Source organism: Chrysoperla carnea, chromosome 5, assembly GCF_905475395.1.
Source record: "Chrysoperla carnea chromosome 5, inChrCarn1.1, whole genome shotgun sequence".
Taxonomy (NCBI): domain Eukaryota; kingdom Metazoa; phylum Arthropoda; class Insecta; order Neuroptera; family Chrysopidae; genus Chrysoperla; species Chrysoperla carnea.
The window spans coordinates 54,112,084-54,130,769 of record NC_058341.1 but is presented as its reverse complement, the minus strand read 5'-3'; the positions used below and the strand labels follow the sequence as shown (position 1 = coordinate 54,130,769).

At 28.2% G+C, this 18,686-nt stretch overlaps 2 protein-coding genes across 2 annotated transcripts; one reads left to right on the top strand and one right to left on the bottom strand.

Annotated features, from left to right (window-relative positions):
• Window positions 1-1,515, bottom strand: LOC123300737. The gene is made up of 2 exons (XM_044883378.1): window positions 1,384-1,515; window positions 1-1,100 (listed from the first exon to the last, which is right to left on the bottom strand). Exons 1-2 carry the CDS (start codon window positions 1,474-1,476, stop codon window positions 864-866), a joined length of 330 nt encoding a protein of 109 aa, XP_044739313.1. The 5' UTR covers window positions 1,477-1,515; the 3' UTR covers window positions 1-863.
• A 9,017-nt stretch (window positions 1,516-10,532) lies between these two features.
• Window positions 10,533-18,513, top strand: LOC123301237 (beta-1,3-glucan-binding protein-like). The gene is made up of 6 exons (XM_044883972.1): window positions 10,533-10,584; window positions 14,447-14,496; window positions 14,837-14,934; window positions 16,636-17,021; window positions 18,021-18,277; window positions 18,344-18,513. The coding sequence occupies exons 1-6, from the start codon at window positions 10,533-10,535 to the stop codon at window positions 18,458-18,460; spliced, it is 960 nt and encodes a 319-aa protein (XP_044739907.1). The 3' UTR covers window positions 18,461-18,513.
• The last annotated feature ends 173 nt before the right edge of the window (window positions 18,514-18,686 follow it).

The window sequence follows — 18,686 nt, the reverse complement described above, 5'->3', positions numbered from 1 at the left end:
TTATGTTTACATAATAGTATAATACTTTTAACACGCGTGCGTATGCGCGTGCGTATTTCATTTATGACAAAAAACATCATTTTTATGTATTTCTTTTACAGCAACTTATTTAAGATTTTGAATTTTGTTTTGTGGTAATTTTTAATTTTTTTGTTACAAATCATTATCAAAACAAAATATATTACAATATTAATTTAAAAAAAAAAAAATTAACTGTAAAAAATCGTTTAATAAGTTATAATTCTGGTTTTAACAGCAATTCATTTGAAAAATATGGTAATTGTTTTAATTTAACTCTTAAATCATTTGTTGTTTTTCAATAGCTTGTAAAATGATTAAAAAAATTGCTGCAAAAAAAATTTCTAATTTTTCCAAAACGTTATGAAATGTAATAACTATTGATTTTCGACCTTAATTTATTTAGAAGGTAAATTAAAGCTCTTGTCATTGACCTTAAATAAGTGTCACGGTTAACTTATCAATATTTTTTTTATAAACTATTAAATCACTACTCTCCTCTTTTCTTGTACAAAAATTGTAGGAAAAATATTTCCTCTTAGAATTCTAGCTTGCATCCATTTTTTACGTCAAACTGCCCAGTATGGTTGGGTATTTTTTTGCCCAAGTACTATCGACGATCACGTCATCATACTGGGCAGCCATTAATACAAGAACGCAAGCCTAAACAGCATTTTTCCTTAATGGTTCATCCATATGTTTTTCTTTTTGAAAAATATTTCCTAAATATATTAAAATATAATAATAATATACATAATTTTTTTTCTGGAATAATAATAATTATTATAAAATTATTGTTTAATAAATAAATTAAATTCTAAAACAAAAATGTGTTTTCTTTTCTGCTAATAATATTTCGATTCTGCTGCCACATAACGAATACACATTTTACTTAATCTATCAAATACTGCACCCGGACCACAACTTAAAATATACGTCTTTTCACCATAACAATTTACATATTGATTGTTATTTTCGGGATGTGGATAAATTCCACGCATATCCGATTTACACAATGAATTACGACCACATGGTGACATTCTTGAGAATAAACATGAAATGAAACTGTGTTCCAATGGTTTCTGCGAAACAAAAAAATACAAAAAATTAATAATCCACATTTTTCTCACATTATTTATGTTAATTTTGATGTTTTAAAAGTGAAATACAACAAAAAAATGGGAAAATTTTAACAGGAAATTGAATATTAAACTTATTTACTAATTCCCAACGTTTCGTATTTACTGAATTCATCATTAGGAATTAATAAAAACGTGTTTCATTTATTCAAATGCAATTAAAAATGTTTGATAAATTTTTGAATTCAAAATAAAAAAAATTTACTGTATTAATTTTGCAAATTACCTGCATAGTATTATGGAAAACACATCCAAAAATTAATAATATCGTTGCAAATTTGCAGTAAAATTTATTACAATTGAATTTACTGAATTTCATTTTTGTTTTGATTAAATTTTTTGTTTTGGTCGAAAAAAAACGCACTCAATATCACTTCAAAAATTAAAGCCAAGTGCACTACTAATAGACAAAACAATATTGTTTCAAAAAAAAGAACGATTTGTACAATTCAAATGACAAATGAAAATAAATTTAATTATATAGATAACTGTCTACTTTATAAGAAATACGAAGTCGTATCATCATTTCGTTTGGATGCTGAAATAAACAAGGATAAACTTCAGTTTTAAAAAATTAGGAAAGCGAAGCGAGTACAATGAGGTATATATTACAAAGGATGCCGTAAAAATGATATTCCTATTACATGAAAAAGATATCGTAGAGATAATAACTAATAATAGAAAAAAAATTATACTATTTAAAGTATAAGCTTTTATTGTACTAAATTGTGAAAAATATGTTTTCTTTATCCACGGCCTGTCAAACTTGCGGCTTCCCAACAGAGGCACCAAGTACGTACTTCGTACCTCGTCGGCCGAAAATAAAGAAAAATAATATACATCACACGGGCAGAAAGTTTGAGAGCCCCGAAGTGCCCTGATATCGCGCTGTGCAGGAACCTCAAACTTTCTGCCCTTGTAGTGTAATATATATACTATTTTAGTGGTTAGTCATACTATTTTAGTAAAAGTTTGAGACTCTCAAATTTCGTAATTGTCACATTTTAGCCACAAATTGCTTCTACTCTAAAAGGCATTAGTAAAAAATAGATTGTTATAACATGTACATGTGAAAATATATCAAGGTATATTAAGTTAAGTCCCAAGTTTGTGCTTAAAAATATTGATGATACCAACAAAATTTTGGTATAGTTCTGTCGAATTTATATATACTTCTGTCGACAAGATAACTCAAAAACGAAAATTATATCTTCTGAAACTTTTATAGTGTGGTCAGGACGTAAAAAGTGTTGTGGAGTTCATAGGTCAATAAGCAACATAGGTCAAGATTTTTTAAATCGTTAAAAATAGATCAAAAGTTTAAATCTAAAAAAAGGTCCTTATAAAAACTTTTGTTTGACACATTTTTTCGTAAACATGTTTACGCGTGAGGGCGCAAATTAGGTTAGAAATATTTTATAGTATGTATACAGGTATTATATATATTTTTATACATATGTTATGTATGTGTTTGTTTGTTTATAATATATACTATATCCACTGAGGAAGTGAGAGGAAAGATACTCTAAATACTCTCTGTGTAAGAGTGGCTATCTTTCCTTACCTACTTACATAACGTAAAAAAAAAGAAAAAATTGCGTAATCAACACTGTTTATCCACCATTTATGTCAATAAAATAATTAAAGTGCATGAACATAATAACTCGCATAAGCATTAGTTATTATATGAAATACAGGGTATATTAATTTTAGTCTCAAGTTTTTAACGCTTAGAAATATTGATGATACGATTATGATTTTGGTATAGGTGTTCATAAAATCACCTAATTAGTCTATTTCCGTTTGTCTGGAAATACGAAAATTGAACAACGAAAAGAGATATCTAGCTGAAACTTTTATAGTATGCTCAGAACGTAAGAAGTGAGCTTTGGTCTTGGCTTTAGAAGTGAGCTTTAGTCTGTAGGACCCATCTTGTAAACCGTAAGATATAGAACAAAAGTTTAAATGTAAAAAATACTTCTTATAAAAGAAATAAAACATATTTCGTAAACATTTTTATTTTTCCCTGAACGCGAAAATTAACGTAAAAATTACTAGAAACGGAAATAAAAATTTTTAGAAAATACTTTCGAAAACACTGATATTTAGCACTCGACTATACAAGGTATTTCAATAATTAACTCAGTGAATTGTATTTTTTCACTTGTTAATCTTAAATTAAAAATTTTAAATTGATTATAGGCATATTTTTGTTTAAGATTCCATCTCGCCCTAAAATATTTAAAAATGAAGACTTTATTAATAGAGTTTTGTTTCAATTTTGTTCGGGTTTGTACCTGTTATCAAACGGCATCAAGTTTCAATTTGCTTAGTAAAAAAAGTCGTTAAATGGCTATTTTTCAAAAAACGTGAAGCCTATAAATGTTTATTGGGAAGGATTCTAAAAATTGATATGAGTGGCGTCCAAATTAAAGTCCCGGCCCATTTTTCAGGCTAAGCACCGTTTATCTTGCTACCAAGTACGTTTTAATTCACTAAAAACCGCATAAAAGTAAAAATGAATATTGTAAAAGATCCGCATTTTTTATCTTCAGCACCATTAATTTACAATTCAGATTATATTGCAAATATAAATCAGTACACTCGAAAACGTTGATAATAGGAATAATTGACACACGCACGGGCAGAGGGCTTTTTTTAAAAAAAATAATATAAATATAAAAATTAATCAAATTACTAAATAAAGTAATATGAATGTGAATAAAGTGATCCGCCGCATATAATCATTATTTTTATGTGGTATCATCAACTTTCTTATACGAGGTCGTAGAATTAAAAACAAACTTTATCAGAATAATATTAGTGTTGGTCTGGGAATTAGTAATTCATTCATTTGATTCTTTTTCTCTCATTTTAACAAGGAAATTACAAGCCGTGGTAGGTACGATCCTTATTGACTTGGCCAATCATTGCTTGGCTATGTAACTTATTATAGGCTTCAAAATTACATGATCGGCTTTGGATTTGAATTTAATTAGTTGGGTTTTTTCCTTGACACAACTCAAAGCGGACCAAACCCCCTTTCGTAGCTACAGCACATGCAAGAAAACATACCTATCTTAGCTATTCTTTCTTATGCACTTGCTAAATATATACATATGTACTCTCATATGGTGCGACAAAAATTTGTCCACAAGTGAAAAAATAACACGCACATGAGCGTCAGGTAGTAGTTGCATAAAAGTTTTTAGAGGCAAGCGCGGCTATAGCCCTCAAAAAAGGTGATGGACACGGCACTGTACAAAGGAGATGTTTACAAAATATATGACGCCCTGGCCAAGAATTTGTACAGTGTATTTGTAAAATAATAAACATGTAAAATGTTGGTTTGATCGCTCACAAAAATTACAAAAGTAAATGTGCGTTTGTTTGCACAGCACAGTGTCACATTTAGACTCTAAACTACTGAACCAATGTTGATGAAATTTTTACAGCTTCAAATTAAATTAAACGCTAGCATACATTTTACATTAAATAATTTTATTTTATTTCTTTACTTAAATAGCAAAGTCAAGCTTTCGTTTTTTTCACGAAAGCGTTGATAATATCATCGATTTCCAGATGTTTAGGAAAGCAAGCCCGAATAATCTTTCATGAAGTGTAGAAAACGGTCTCTCTGCGGTAGCTACGCTGACCGGAAGAGTTACACTACAAATCTTGGTCGTATGCTTCAATGGGATGAGCTACCGACTCTGGTATTCACATTCTGTTTTCCATTTGGCCATCCAGAGTCGGTATTCATTCATAATAGTTGGTTCACTATCATTAATGAATTGCCAGTACATCTTAACCACTTTCTTTACCTTGATATCGATATTCAAGTACTTGACGCCAACATTTGCTTCATTGATAACGAAATCTAATATAGAAGTATGTAAATTGATTTCCAAAAGTACTCTTTTACCGATTTCGTTAGGATTTTTTCGATTTTTGGAATCTACATGCCTTGTAACGAATTTTTAAACAAACAAAAAATGTTCCCCCAAAAATTATCAGATGGGAGTTTAGTATGACATTAGGAACAATTGATTAACTATTTAAAGCAATTCATTGGTTTTTTTAAATTTTATTAATTTATAATATTAGGTGATGGGCAGACGGTTATTTAGGCGATGGGCAGACGTATCATCACCCATATGGGTGGATCCGCCACTTTTTAGAGGCTTTTATTTAACACAATGAAATAGAAAGTAAATAATTTTAATCAACTAAAAGGAGGCAGTGTAAATGAATGCTTGCAAACATGATTATATTTTTTCGTTAATTAGTAGTTAAAAATTATTATAGGATTCAAAATAATGGCTCAATTAAAATGAATCAATTCCTAAATAAGATTTTTTCGTTCAGTCTGACACCAATCATGATACTTCACATCGTTATGACTTCTATTGTAAACATCATGCTTCTCACTTTTCTATTTGCTTAATTTATTTCTTTATTTGTGTGAAAAATTCCCTAGTTTTTCAACAAAAAACTGATTTAATTTTCTTTGGAAATTGTATCAACTTTTGTTGGGAAAATCCCCGAAGACTAAAATTATATTGAATTATTCATTATATAAAAGATTTTGGAGAGTTTTTATTGATGGAAGTATATCAAACTCAGATTGTCTGTCTGTTATATCAAAGGCATAAATCAGTGGCGTATAAACAGGATTCAGTAAGCTGTCTTCGATTTCTTAGCAAAATGCGTTTGAACTATATACTTATTCGAGAGATTTTCGCCTCTCTTTGAAAATTGTTTTCCTTAAGAAAAATATTCTGAAAGTTTCAGCTTTGAATATTAGGGTTGCCACCTCAAAGTTTCGGGAAGTCGGGAGATCAAACTGAAAAAGGTTTCAGATAGTGAAATTAATCTAATTTCATCATTGGATCATAATTCTGTACTATATTTTTGTTGTTTTGTATACCCACATTTTTTCAAATAACTTATAATTAAAACTGCTCAAAGCTGTCAAATTTATCTGGATATGAAAGAAATAATTTTTATTTACTGAATTCTGGAAGATATATGTTGATATCAGGAGTCAGGAGGTTTCCATCCCATTAAAAAGTAAATCAGATAATTTTTTTAATTTCTACAGCTGAGAATAGTGTGCACAATTGGGTAGATGACTGATATTAAATTTGACGTAAAAGTAGACTTGATACCATAACAAAGTTTGAAAGTTAAATTAATTTAAAAACGAAGAAGTTAAAAGCATTCAACGATTGTTGCCCGACACTTTCTTGCAAAACAGTTTTACATAGAGATTACAGAGTTTAATATAAAATCCCTATGGTGATACTCAACAATGGCGTCACTTTTTAAGTATCTTCCTGTTTGTTTATTTAGGAGTTTTAAATGTTCATATTTGCGTACTTCTAAATATTTTCAATGTTCAAACTATTGAGTTTGCATAGGCCATGAAAGTTCAATAAAATTTATTTTATTAATTGAATTTATATTAGGTTTTTGGTAGTACATACTATATTATAATAAATAATTAAAATAATAAAAAATTATTTTATTATTAGTGTATGACTACAAGTTTTTTTATTTGATCTCAAAATTTTTTGAACTTCATTCTCAAGAGATTCAATCTAATTTATACACAATTTGTTTATAATAAATATAACAAAATGAATACCATGGTTATATAAAATTTTTTGACTTTAGTATGATTAACTTGGAAACTGAAATGAAAATTTAAGAAAATTATTTGTAATTTAGACTCAAAATAAGAGTTCGTAACACATCCTTTCTATCGTTCCACGTTGTTTTTGAATTTTTCCGTATTTTTAACCCTTCTAAAACGTTCATAAGCTTCCCTTTCTCGCATGTGTGTAAAATTTTGAATTTATTATCAAATTTATGGACATTTAAAATGCAATGGTCGGTATTTATTTTATATGAAATCTTATTTCCATTGAAAAATATCCTCCAGCCAATTCTAGCCATTAGCCAATTCTATAAGATCGATCATTATCGAAGTATTGAGTTTTAATAATTTTATGATAAACTCATTTTACGAGAGGCGGAAAATAAGTTGAGAAAAAGAGATTTAAAAAAGATTGGTGAGAGAACATTTGGGTATAAGTAATGAGAGTATTTTCTTACAAATGAGTCATTTTGAAATTTAGTGACCAGTTGGCTCAATCACTATAGAATGGCAGAGCAACGCATTTTTTAAGGGCAATATATACAGCTATAAAACATGGGAACATTCCAAAAGAGAAATAATCAGAACAGAAAAATTAATAACTTATTTTTTAATATAATAAATTGCTTAATTCCTACTAGTTATTAAACACGGATTCTACTGTAAATACTGATGTAGGTACGCCACTGGAAAATTTTAAAAAACCGTTTCGTTTGTTAACAATTTATTTACAATTAAAGTTTAAAGTCTAAAAATAAAGTTTTTTTTTCTTTTATTTTTTATTAGTTTACACTTACTCAAGATATTTGATAATCACAAGAACTATTTTAAGTTTTTGAATGATTTTTAATAAGACAAAACAATAATAATATTAATTTTAATAATCAATAATTATAATAAATAATAAATAAATAATTCTTTTTCACATAATTTATTCTAATTTCTTTGTTTACGAATTTGTATAATTAATAAAACATCTATTGTTTGATGACATCTTCGCCAGATGTTATTGATTGGTTCGCAACAGGATGATTCGCATAAAGGGATACTGAATACTATAATCACGTGTCGGTGTCCCATAAAAAGTAATTTCGAGAATTAAACAAAATTTTAGTCTAACATAATCCTTTAAGATCTGTAGAGAAGCGAAAATATGAATCAGGATTTAAAAAATATACGTTTGGTTGAGAATATGTTTTTGACATTCAAAAGTATTAAATTTTTTCCAAATTTTCAACATTTTTCATCATGCCTACGAAAAAATTCACATGTAACGCAAAAATATTTTGACCTTTCGATCAATTTGCCACCCAATTTGTAAATCAAGGCCAATAGTGAGTCGAGTGGTGTCAGCACACATGACGCGGTTATAAAAAGGCGTTGAAAACTTCTAATTTTTAAATTTTAGTTTTGATGGAATAGATAATAAATGTTGTTTGAAGGAATCCTAAAAATTAATATGAATAGAGTCCAAATCAGGGTTCCAGAGATACGAGAGATACTAGTCGTTTTGGAAAAGCAAGTGTCGTTTTTGAAAAGACAGAATAGCAGGTTGTATAAGTATGGGTGATTTATTTAGAGGTACTTTTTTTTTTAAATAAAAAAGAAATAAAAATTATCAGGTTATCTTTGTTAACATACAATTTTTTAAAAATTATTTCTTGCTTCTATGTTGTCTGTTACTGCGGTTAACATGGTCCATTCTGTGGTTCCAATTTTCAATGACGCGTGAGTGCACTTCGATCGTGCATTCGATATTTGGCGAATGACTTTACACAGAAAAAAGTCTAGGAGTGTGATGTAACAGGATCTAGGCGGCCCACTCATCGGTAGTACGCGAAATTACCTATTCACAAAATTGTCCTCGCAATAAAGCCATGGTTTCATGTGCTATATGACAAGTGGTGCCGACTTATTGGTATCAAATGTCCTGGTGATCGCGGGCTTTAATTTCGGGGAAAAAATAATCCATATTATCATGGCACGCTTTGGTCGGCCTGGTTTTTCTCTTGAAGAAATATGGATCGATGATTTCACCACATAAATGACACCAAAACTTTGTTTTGCCTGGATGTTGAATCTGTTCAGATTGTTCTTCAGACCAAATACGGAAATTTTGTTCTACGGTTTTTTTGTATGATAATAAAGAAAATCCGATAAATTTTTTAAAATCATTTATTTTTTTAGTTTTGAAAAAAGTACCTATATAGTCTAAATGAATCAATCACTCATTATAATTTATTCCATTTAACAGTCTTATAGATCCTTTACAGATCCTCTCAGTAGCACATCCTCTACATATCACCTGAATTACGTTCTCTAAAATAAGTTATTATTGTTATTCTTCCTTCTTCCGAGAAAAATCACAGTCCTTTGGAAAGTTAGTAAAACTGAGAAATTTATATAAACACTAAAAATTCCTACAAAATTGAAAAAAAAAATAAAGGTTTATCATATAATCAATAATTTTTCCTATTCCTTTTTTAATCAGGAAATGTGTGTTCAATGAATGAAATACTCGTGAAATTTTTTCAGATACCACATTTTTAGTAAACAAAAAATTACAAAGTTGACATAATTCTTTTGAGTTATAATTTAAACAAGTTTTTATTTCTTATCAAAGCAATATAATATTTATAATATGTACTTATCAAAAAAAATAAAAAAAACACAGTGGCGTAGCATAAGTAATTTTTTTTTTCTCAAAAATAAAATTTTTTTGTAATCTTATCTATAATATTAACAATTTTAAACAAGTTGCATTTTTATCTATGAAATTCAATAATAATTCAATAAATTCATCCAATTACCCTTATTAAAATTGTGAGCTAAATTGTGGTAAATGATTAAAATAATTTAAAATAGAAAAAAATTCCAAAAATTAGCTTAAGGTATTTTAGAAAAAAATACGATTAGAATTAAAACTCTCACTAGTGACATGTTTATATGTGATGAGTATATAACCAACCATTGTTTGATTATATAATCGGGGGGTCTGATGCTTCTTGGGACAAACCTTATTATCAAGTGAATTATTGACAAATTCAAACTACAATTTAGATTGAATAACATTCAACAATAAATAATATGATTTCTCTACCATAGAAGTGACGATGACCTTCTTTTTTACAATTAAACATTTTTTTTAATTCGTTCATTGTCATTTTTTTGTTTGAAAAAATTGACATCTTTTATCTAAAATAAAAATGAAAACTCGACCTGTTAAACAGGGTTATAGATAGCTCATATACTATATTTAGCCAACGCCATCTAGTCGTAAAGCTTCTAACTCGTTGTTTTGTTAATATCATAAAAAATCTATAAAATTAAGAAGCTTTTTTAGATAGAATTTTTTTTTTTTAATAATAATTTCTAAATCAAACAGGGAAGTTCATGACTTTTCATTCATTTTCATTTAGCGCCATCTATTAAAAAAATTCTACGTATATTAAAACTTGGTTTATATCCTTACTAATTGAGATCAAATCAATATGAAATATAATTGTATTAATTAGTTGTTCATTAATTAAAACATTTAAATAAACCAAACAACTGATTAAACACATTTTTGTTATCTTTATTTCAAAAATTTATAAACATGTCATTAATAATTAAAAGCATTTTGTTAGTTTTCATATAAGTTTATTATTATTATTATTTCATAATTTTTGTAAACATTTTAATTCAGTCATAGCTTTTTTATTAATTTATTCATGAATAATAATTTTCTTACTTGGAAATCACACGATCTAAGATCTTATGAAGGTAAGTTTATAATTTCATATCAGTACCAAAGAGAATTTGATTTCAACAGTTCTACAGTACTTCTTTGAATTCTTACATCATATATGCAACTTGTGTTACATATCTATAACAATTTGTGTCTGCTAAATGAGTTTAAAAAAAATTCTAAGTGATATAAAAATTTATTTTGTGATATCTTTAAAAATTGATTTCTTATATGGTGTTTCAACCTTGGTTTTTTTTTTAAACAGCAAAAAAAATTTTGATGTGAATATACCTTCCAAAATATATCTCAGTAGCATTCAATTCTTTATATAGATCAAGAAAATTTAATTTTTCTAATTTTAAAATAATCTGAGTATTTTTCGAAAAGATATTTCAAACAAAAGTAATATAATTAAAGATAGTGATTGATAGTGAATCTTTGTTTTCGGAAAAATTAATTTTCAAAGATAAGTTTTTAATTGTTTTATCCAAAAGTAAAGGTAAAGATAAGTGCTTTTTTACGAAAATTGATTTTTTTTTATTGTTATTTTTTTTTTTTGAATATTTTCCAAGATAATAATTGACCTGTGCAATACTGCTGTGTTTATGTTAATTATCTCACAAAAATCTGCTTTCGGATAAAACAATTGAAATTCGACGGTTATTTGAAAATTAACTTTAAATCCAACAATGGATCTTTCCTAAATTTTCATAATATGCAACTGATTTTTGATTGGAGAATACCCGGCCATTTGAAGAGGAAGGCGCATGTGGTTTTTTGTAATACAATCCATAACTTACAGCATTTCGTTAAAATTTGTCATAATGAAGTTATCATCATCGAAGTCGTTAGAACTGATATTCGTCTGGGATTATTTTTCTTTCGGAGTGACGAGTTGGTGACTGCGGTACATCGTGAATTCCACCGGAGATTTAAGAATCGAAATAATTATGTTCGCTCCCGAAATATAAACTTACGTTAGGTCTGTAATCCTTGAATAAAAGACTGAATTAAATTTAAAAAATTTGTTTCGAAGATTATTACCATAAAGTGAGATTGAATTAGGCAGAAACAGAACCAGTTCGATTGATATTGAAATTCCGGCGGAAATGACGTAGTACCGCAGTCACCAACTTGTCATTTCCACCGTGATAATTGAATAATGACAACTGAAAAAACCGCAATGTGAAATGTGTTGCGTTTTTTGCCCCTGCCTATATATTTTTCAATATTAATGCATTTCCACAACTGCACACGATCTTACTTTGTACAGGTCCTTCAAAACGATACGATTAGTTGTACATAATAGTATTTATACATCTACAGTCTCTTTTATTGGGTCTTATTACGTTTCGAACGACCTAATCGGTCTTTTTTTAAATTGGATAATTATATATATAATTATAAATATAATTGTATATAATTGTGTATAATTTTCGGTTTAATAGCTCAGGTATTTACTGTTTATTTTCGGAGTATGAAAGGATCGTATATATTGTTTTTAACTGAAATTAATTTTATTACTATAATTTCGTCACAACATAAAAGTTATTACTATTTCAACAGGTGTTTAATTTGTCTATACTGTGAAGATATTATTTTTCAGATTTATTTGAAGATTGTAAATAATTTTACAATTTTGTTTGTTTTTAGATTTATAAAGTCATTTAAAAATATTTCCACAATTTCGCTCAGATTTCTTTTTAATCTAAACTGTTCCACGTCGAAAATTTGGGTGTTTTAAAAATTGAAAACGTTGTTACAAACTCGGTAATAGTTTGGGAAGCGTGTGAGTCAAAATCAAAACGACCGCAAGAAAATGTAATTCATGAAGTAAAAACATAATTACGAAAATACCCTTTTGGAATAGGACATCGTTTTCATTTCAAGAACACCATAATTGTCGACGAGGAAGAAAATGAATTAAAAAAAACCAGAATGAATTCATGTAAATTTAATGATAAAATAAATCTAAAAACAGATAATAGGATTAAAAATTTAGAATATTCTAACACTATGCCCATAGCGAGACAACAACCTTAAGTTTTAACACTTAAGTAATTCGCGTGTAGTCTTTTTTACCTAATCTCACCGTTTTCGGGAAATAGGCATTTGATAAAAAAATGCGGATTTTCACCAAAAACTAGTTATTCTCGAAAATAAAGATTATTTTGTGGTTCTGATCAAAAATTTAATTTGAAAGCCATCATATATTATATTTTGGACGATTCTATGTATTTTTTGGCTTGACAGTTTTCACAAAACCTCACCATTTTCGAAATAGGATATAAGCGTTTAAAAAAATAAAAACGGATTTTCGCCGAAAACTCTTAATTGACGAAAGTTAAGATTAATTAAATCACGATTTATTTAATTACGAGTTTTCGGCGAATAACCGCATTTTTTCAAATGTATAAACCTTGAAAACTCGAAAGGTAAGGTTAAAAATGTCAAGGATAAAAAAATGCTGAGAATTGTCCGTAATATAAAATCAAATAGTTTTTTTTTAAATGTTAATATAAAGAGAATGTGGAATCTGGAAGCACAGGTTCGCATGAATATGCACCAGCTCCCATAAAAACTGACTAAAAAGAAGTCGATTGTTTTTTCGGTTTTATTTGATCGATTCTATGTAGCACACTCTCACTTTTTACGTATCACTTTTTAACCAACGAAAAAAATAAACAAGAGTAGGTTCTCGCGTATAAGTGGCCGTATGTATTTTTTTTAAGGCTTAAAATAACTTTTTACTAAGTAGCCCGATTTTGATAATTCTTTTTTTTAATGGATAGGGTATATCAAGAAGTTGGTCCCATATAAATTTGGAAAAGAATTTCCACCCTAAGGGTGGGAAAATAGGAGTGATTTATTGTTCATTCACAGATTTTAATGCTGAGTATTACAGCAAACTCACTAAAAAGTATAAAATAAAAATTTGTTGGAAAAAATAGATCCGACGAAAAATGTAAAAAAAAAAGTAAAAAATAATTTTAATAAAGTACCGACTCAAATCAATAAGTTCCTTGCGAGCAATTACGTTTTGAAGTCGACGCTGACCATATCTTTGGCTAAAAATTGATTCATTCGCGTCGACTTCAAAGCTTTATTAAAATTATTATTTATTTTTTTGTTTTACTGTTTCGTCGGTTCTATTTCTTGAAATTTTTTTTAACGTAATTGCGTTTTCTAAAATAAGTTATATGGCTATTTTTCTTACTCCCTTTGGAAAGTTAGTAAAACTGAAAATTTTATATAACCAATAAAAGTTCCTTAGTGTGCAAACACACTTTTGTTACAAACTGAGAAATTTTGCTTTCTTAGAATCTGAGTCATGTAGTTTCTTGAAACCCGTGAAAATTATTTTTAAAATTATTATTCACTGTATAAATTTCACATCTGATGAAGTAATAATAATTTATTTGTAGTCACGAAACTGATGTAAAATAAATTTCATTAAAAAAAATGAATAAAACGACTCCCTTCCCAAATAAATAGTAAATAATAGATTTAAGAAAAGCTGCAGTGTAATTAATAGCTTTATTTCCTTAATTATTAAAAGTTTAAAAGAAATTTGAAAAATAATTTAAATTTTTCATTTTAAATAAGATTGAATAAGATACGATAAGAAACACTTAAGATAGCACCACAGCCTAAATATAACTTAGGATAGATACATTTTAAGACCTAAGCAACAATAAATATTAATTAATTTTTGGATAAACAAGATGAAATTAATATTTGGAATATATTTGATAATTGTAATTGTTGTTAGTGATGTGAAAAGTTATTTTTATAGAAGATGTTTAGAATCTGTGACGAGAGTCCATGAAAATTCAACATTGTTTTACAAACCACTGTATTGTTCTGGCGAATTAATTTTTTCCGATGAATTTACAGATTTTAATAGACAGATATGGCATAGTTTAGTCACCAATATAAGTGAAACGGTAAGAATTTAGTTTTTAATTTTTAACAGTTTATTTGTGTTAGCTTTTTTCAAATCCAAGATTGCCTCGTACACCTTCCCTAATGTAAAAATGGTTTTGAGACAATACTATCGAATGAGCCGGAAGCAACTCTTATTCGACTTTTTCAATATTTGAGCACGAATACTATTACAATTTGATTTATGTGTAGGATATCTCCAGCTAAAATCTTAAAAACCTGAATATACGGTACAAATAGTCTTTAGTCGTTAAAAGTAGTTCTGAATTTGTTGTAAAACTTTCAACCCGCTACATATTTAATCTTTTTTAGTACATAATATATATAAATTTTTTTTTCCAGCTTGTAGATTTCCAGAAATATGTGGATAGTCGGGATAATTCATATACACAAGATGGCATACTATTTATTCGGCCCACGGTGACTTCAACAAACAATTAGTAATTATAATAATTTTTATTAGCTGCTAAACTGAATTGCTAAATGGATTTTCGATAATTTTCCCTCAAAAATTGTGAAACACTATTTATATATTTTATTTATATATTTTAAATTAAATTTTGGTACAAAGGTTAATGTCAGACCGAAGAGACCAAAATAAAATCTGCGGAAAAACCAAACCAGAATTAATGCGTTTTAAAAAAATTATATAAAATTTCAGAGAATACTTCTATACAATCTGGCTACCATTACAACTATGTAATAAAAAATAGATTAAGAATAACTCCGAAGTCGATGAAAAAATTGTCTAGAACTTCAAGGAGTATTCTTATACAATCTTGCTTCCATTTCAACTTTGTAATAAACAATTGATAAAGGCAAACTCTGAGATCGATACACGAACTCCTTTTTAGGTCAAAGCGATTACGTACTAAAACTTTAATAGTACAAAATTCTTAAAACTCGGTTAGTCAAAAAATTTATATCCCTGTGAGAGCTATCAAAGTTTGACTATATCTGCATATTTTATTTTTAGGCATTGCCTTTTATACGTTGAATGTTTTGCAACATAGTTAAAGTTCAAATATCGTGTTATCAAAGCGTCCCAGCATTTTTAACGAAAAAATTTTGATAACGATATTCTTTTCTATTTTATAAAATATAAAAAAAGCTATACGTCATCAAAAATGGAAAATTAATATTCTCCAATATAATACAGGTTGTACAGAAGCTAGTTGCTTTTGTCCATATTGCACTAAATTACAGGAGTTATTTTTTTTTTAAATAAATAGGTCCTTATCACGTTATAAATGAAAATGCACAAAATCCTTACAAAATAGGCGGGGGAAGTGCCTCCATTTTAAAGAAAACCGTTTTAGGCTATATCTCTATAACCATGCACTTTAGACCAAAAATGGTAATAACCTTTATTGTAGATAGGTAATTAAATAACCAACACCTTTGTGTATGCCTTATACGACTATGACGATTTACTTTTTGACTATTTAACCGATATCTCTTCTAATATTTGTTTAAACAAGAAAATGATAGTAACTTAACTTTTAAATCTACAAATTTCCTACAACTTTTACTTTTAACTTTTTTTTCTAAAATTAATATTTATGTAATAAATAAGAAGTATACATAGAATAATGATAAAACTCATTAAACATATGAAAAATGTTAATGTTAGTGACATCACTAGCAATAAATAATTTGCCTACTTACCTGCACAAGGAGCGACCACCATTTGACTTTAGGTGCAGGGTTACGGGGTTATAGGCCACAACGGTTTTTCTCAAAATGGCGATACTTCCTTCCGTTAAATTTTTAAGGATTTTGTGTATTTACATTCAGTACGTTACAATAAACCTATTTTAAGAAAAAAATTACTTCTGTAAATTAATGCAGAAAAAATTCTCTGTAGCCTGAAGTAATAAGAAATTTTTGAAACCAATATTCTGCACTATATTAACTGTCTTATCGGGTAGATACATTTCTACAATAAAATAAATTACATTTTCAACAAATGGTTTTCAACAAATTACGTCAGCTTGCTTCTCGAGTGACATAGTTAATATTCTCGAGTGACATAAAAATACTAAATATTAAAAAAATTATCATGAGAAGAACGAATTGCCTCCTGTGTTCTCTGGAAATGGAATTATTAAAATTATAACATTATACGTTAATTATTTTAGTGGCGCTCCATTAAAGTATGATTCCTCTGATATGGTATATTCTGCACGTCTTAGTACATTAGCTTCTCTGCTATTTATTTATGGTCGATTAGAGATACGTGCAAAGTTGCCCACTGGTGATTGGTTATGGCCAGCATTATGGCTGATGCCAAAAGAAAAAAATGCGTATGGGGAATGGCCACGTTGCGGTGAAATTGATTTAATGGAATCACGTGGTAATCGTAAATTGATACAAAATGACACAAATATTGGCGCAAAACAAATTGGAACGACTTTACATTTTGGTCCAGCTCGTGGATTCGATGGTTGGCGGCATGCACACTTTACAAAAAACCAATACAATTTAAATACAGAATTTCATATTTACACGTTAATTTGGTCACCCTGTAAGTATGATATTTATGGATGTATGAGAAGAAATTATCTTTCTGAGCCACCGTCAGTTTATGATGCATTGATAAATACATCTAGAAATTATCGAGTGGTTAATTATGAAAAGGCTAATAACTTCAGCTCTGTTAGGCCAGCGACGCAAAGTTCTTTTTAAGTGCTATTTATGTAATAAAGTCAGATAAGAGGTGCTCTGTAACTTGTAACCGCTAGCAACGCAATGAAAATAATAATAATTGTTTTGTTTTAATTACGAGTTGGTTGGGTTGAGTTTGTCGACTATAGAGGAGTTGGTTGGGTTCTGGAATTTTTAGTCCTTGTGTTCAAAAATGGGACACTATTACAGAAAATATATGTCAAATTCTGAAATTTTATATATAGTTTACGATATTATCTCCGTTTTCTAAAATAGTGTTCCATTTTTGAACGCAAAGGCTAAAAACTTCAGAACACAACCAACTCCTCTATAGTCGGCAAACTTAACCAATTCGTAATTAAAATAATACAGAAAATCGTTCGGTTCTTGTTTATAAAGCACTTTAGCACCTAATTAGAACTTAATGACCACTCTCAGTTTATACCTGACTAAGCATTCGTCCTAGTTTAATAGAGACCTGATTTTTAGATCCGTTGTTTAGTGGATTTCGAGGCTTTCGTTTATTAATTAGGCAATTTCTCGATTCTGATCGTTTAGTAATTAATAAGCTCCTAATTATGTTTCCTTAACATTTATTAGTTTCATTACTTATGCAACCCAACGCAACTTTGAGTATTGAATCGCGATGTAAGTTACAGAGCACCTAATTTCTAACTTCGGTACCCAGTTAGAACTCTTTTGACAATTTTAATTGGAAAAAAATGGAGTTTTTCAATGACTAGATCTTTGAACCTACACTTTAAACTTTAGTTTGTTGCGAAGGATAGGCAATAGAAATTACATAATTTCTAATTTAATTTCTATGAAAAAACTAATCGAATTCTTTTATTTTTTGTAGTTGGATTTGAATTTTATTTAGACGACGATTTAATTGGTACAATTTATCCACCGTTTGGAGGTTTTTGGGAGCTTGGTGAATTTGAGAAACAGACAAATTTTTCAAATCCATGGGAGGATCAATCATATATAGCACCATTTGATCAATATTTTTATATAATAATGAATATTGCTGTAGGTGGGATATCAGGTTATTTTCCTGATAACGCAGAGAATCTTAATTATAAAAAACCATGGAAAAACACTCAACCAGAAACTGTGAGTAATTTTTAATATAATTTAAGAAATTGTGCTATTTGAAATTTTGCTTTTATTTATTTACAGGCAAGAGAAGACTTTTTTAAGGCTAAACGATCATGGTTACGTTCATGGCCATATATGAACGAAAATGGTGAAGATTCGGCAATGCAAATTGATTATGTACGCTTATATGCATTATGATAACAATTGTTTACGAAAATCAAATTTGATAAAAGTTTAAAAAAATAAATAAATAAATAAAACCATAAAAAAATTATTGAAGAATATTGATTTTTGTTATTATTTGAGAATTTTTATTTTTTTTTTTAACTTTTTAATTCTTGAAGAATATTGATTTTTAACTGTTGAAGAATAAAAAATAATAAAATTTTTGTTTTTTATTTCAATTCTTTATCATAAATAATAT

What these genes read in the sequence shown, in the direction of transcription:
- LOC123300737 (XM_044883378.1), bottom strand. Translation starts at nt 1,476, where the DNA reads ATGAAATTCAGTAAATTCAATTGTAATAAATTTTACTGCAAATTTGCA. An exon ending in TTTTCCATAATACTATGCAG is followed by an intron (nt 1,101 to 1,383) that starts GTAATTTGCAAA and finishes TTTGTTTCGCAG; the next exon opens with AAACCATTGGAACACAGTTT.
- LOC123301237 (XM_044883972.1), top strand. Translation starts at nt 10,533, where the DNA reads ATGAATAATAATTTTCTTACTTGGAAATCACACGATCTAAGATCTTAT. An exon ending in CGATCTAAGATCTTATGAAG is followed by an intron (nt 10,585 to 14,446) that starts GTAAGTTTATAA and finishes ATGAATTTACAG; the next exon opens with ATTTTAATAGACAGATATGG. An exon ending in TCACCAATATAAGTGAAACG is followed by an intron (nt 14,497 to 14,836) that starts GTAAGAATTTAG and finishes TTTTTTTTCCAG; the next exon opens with CTTGTAGATTTCCAGAAATA.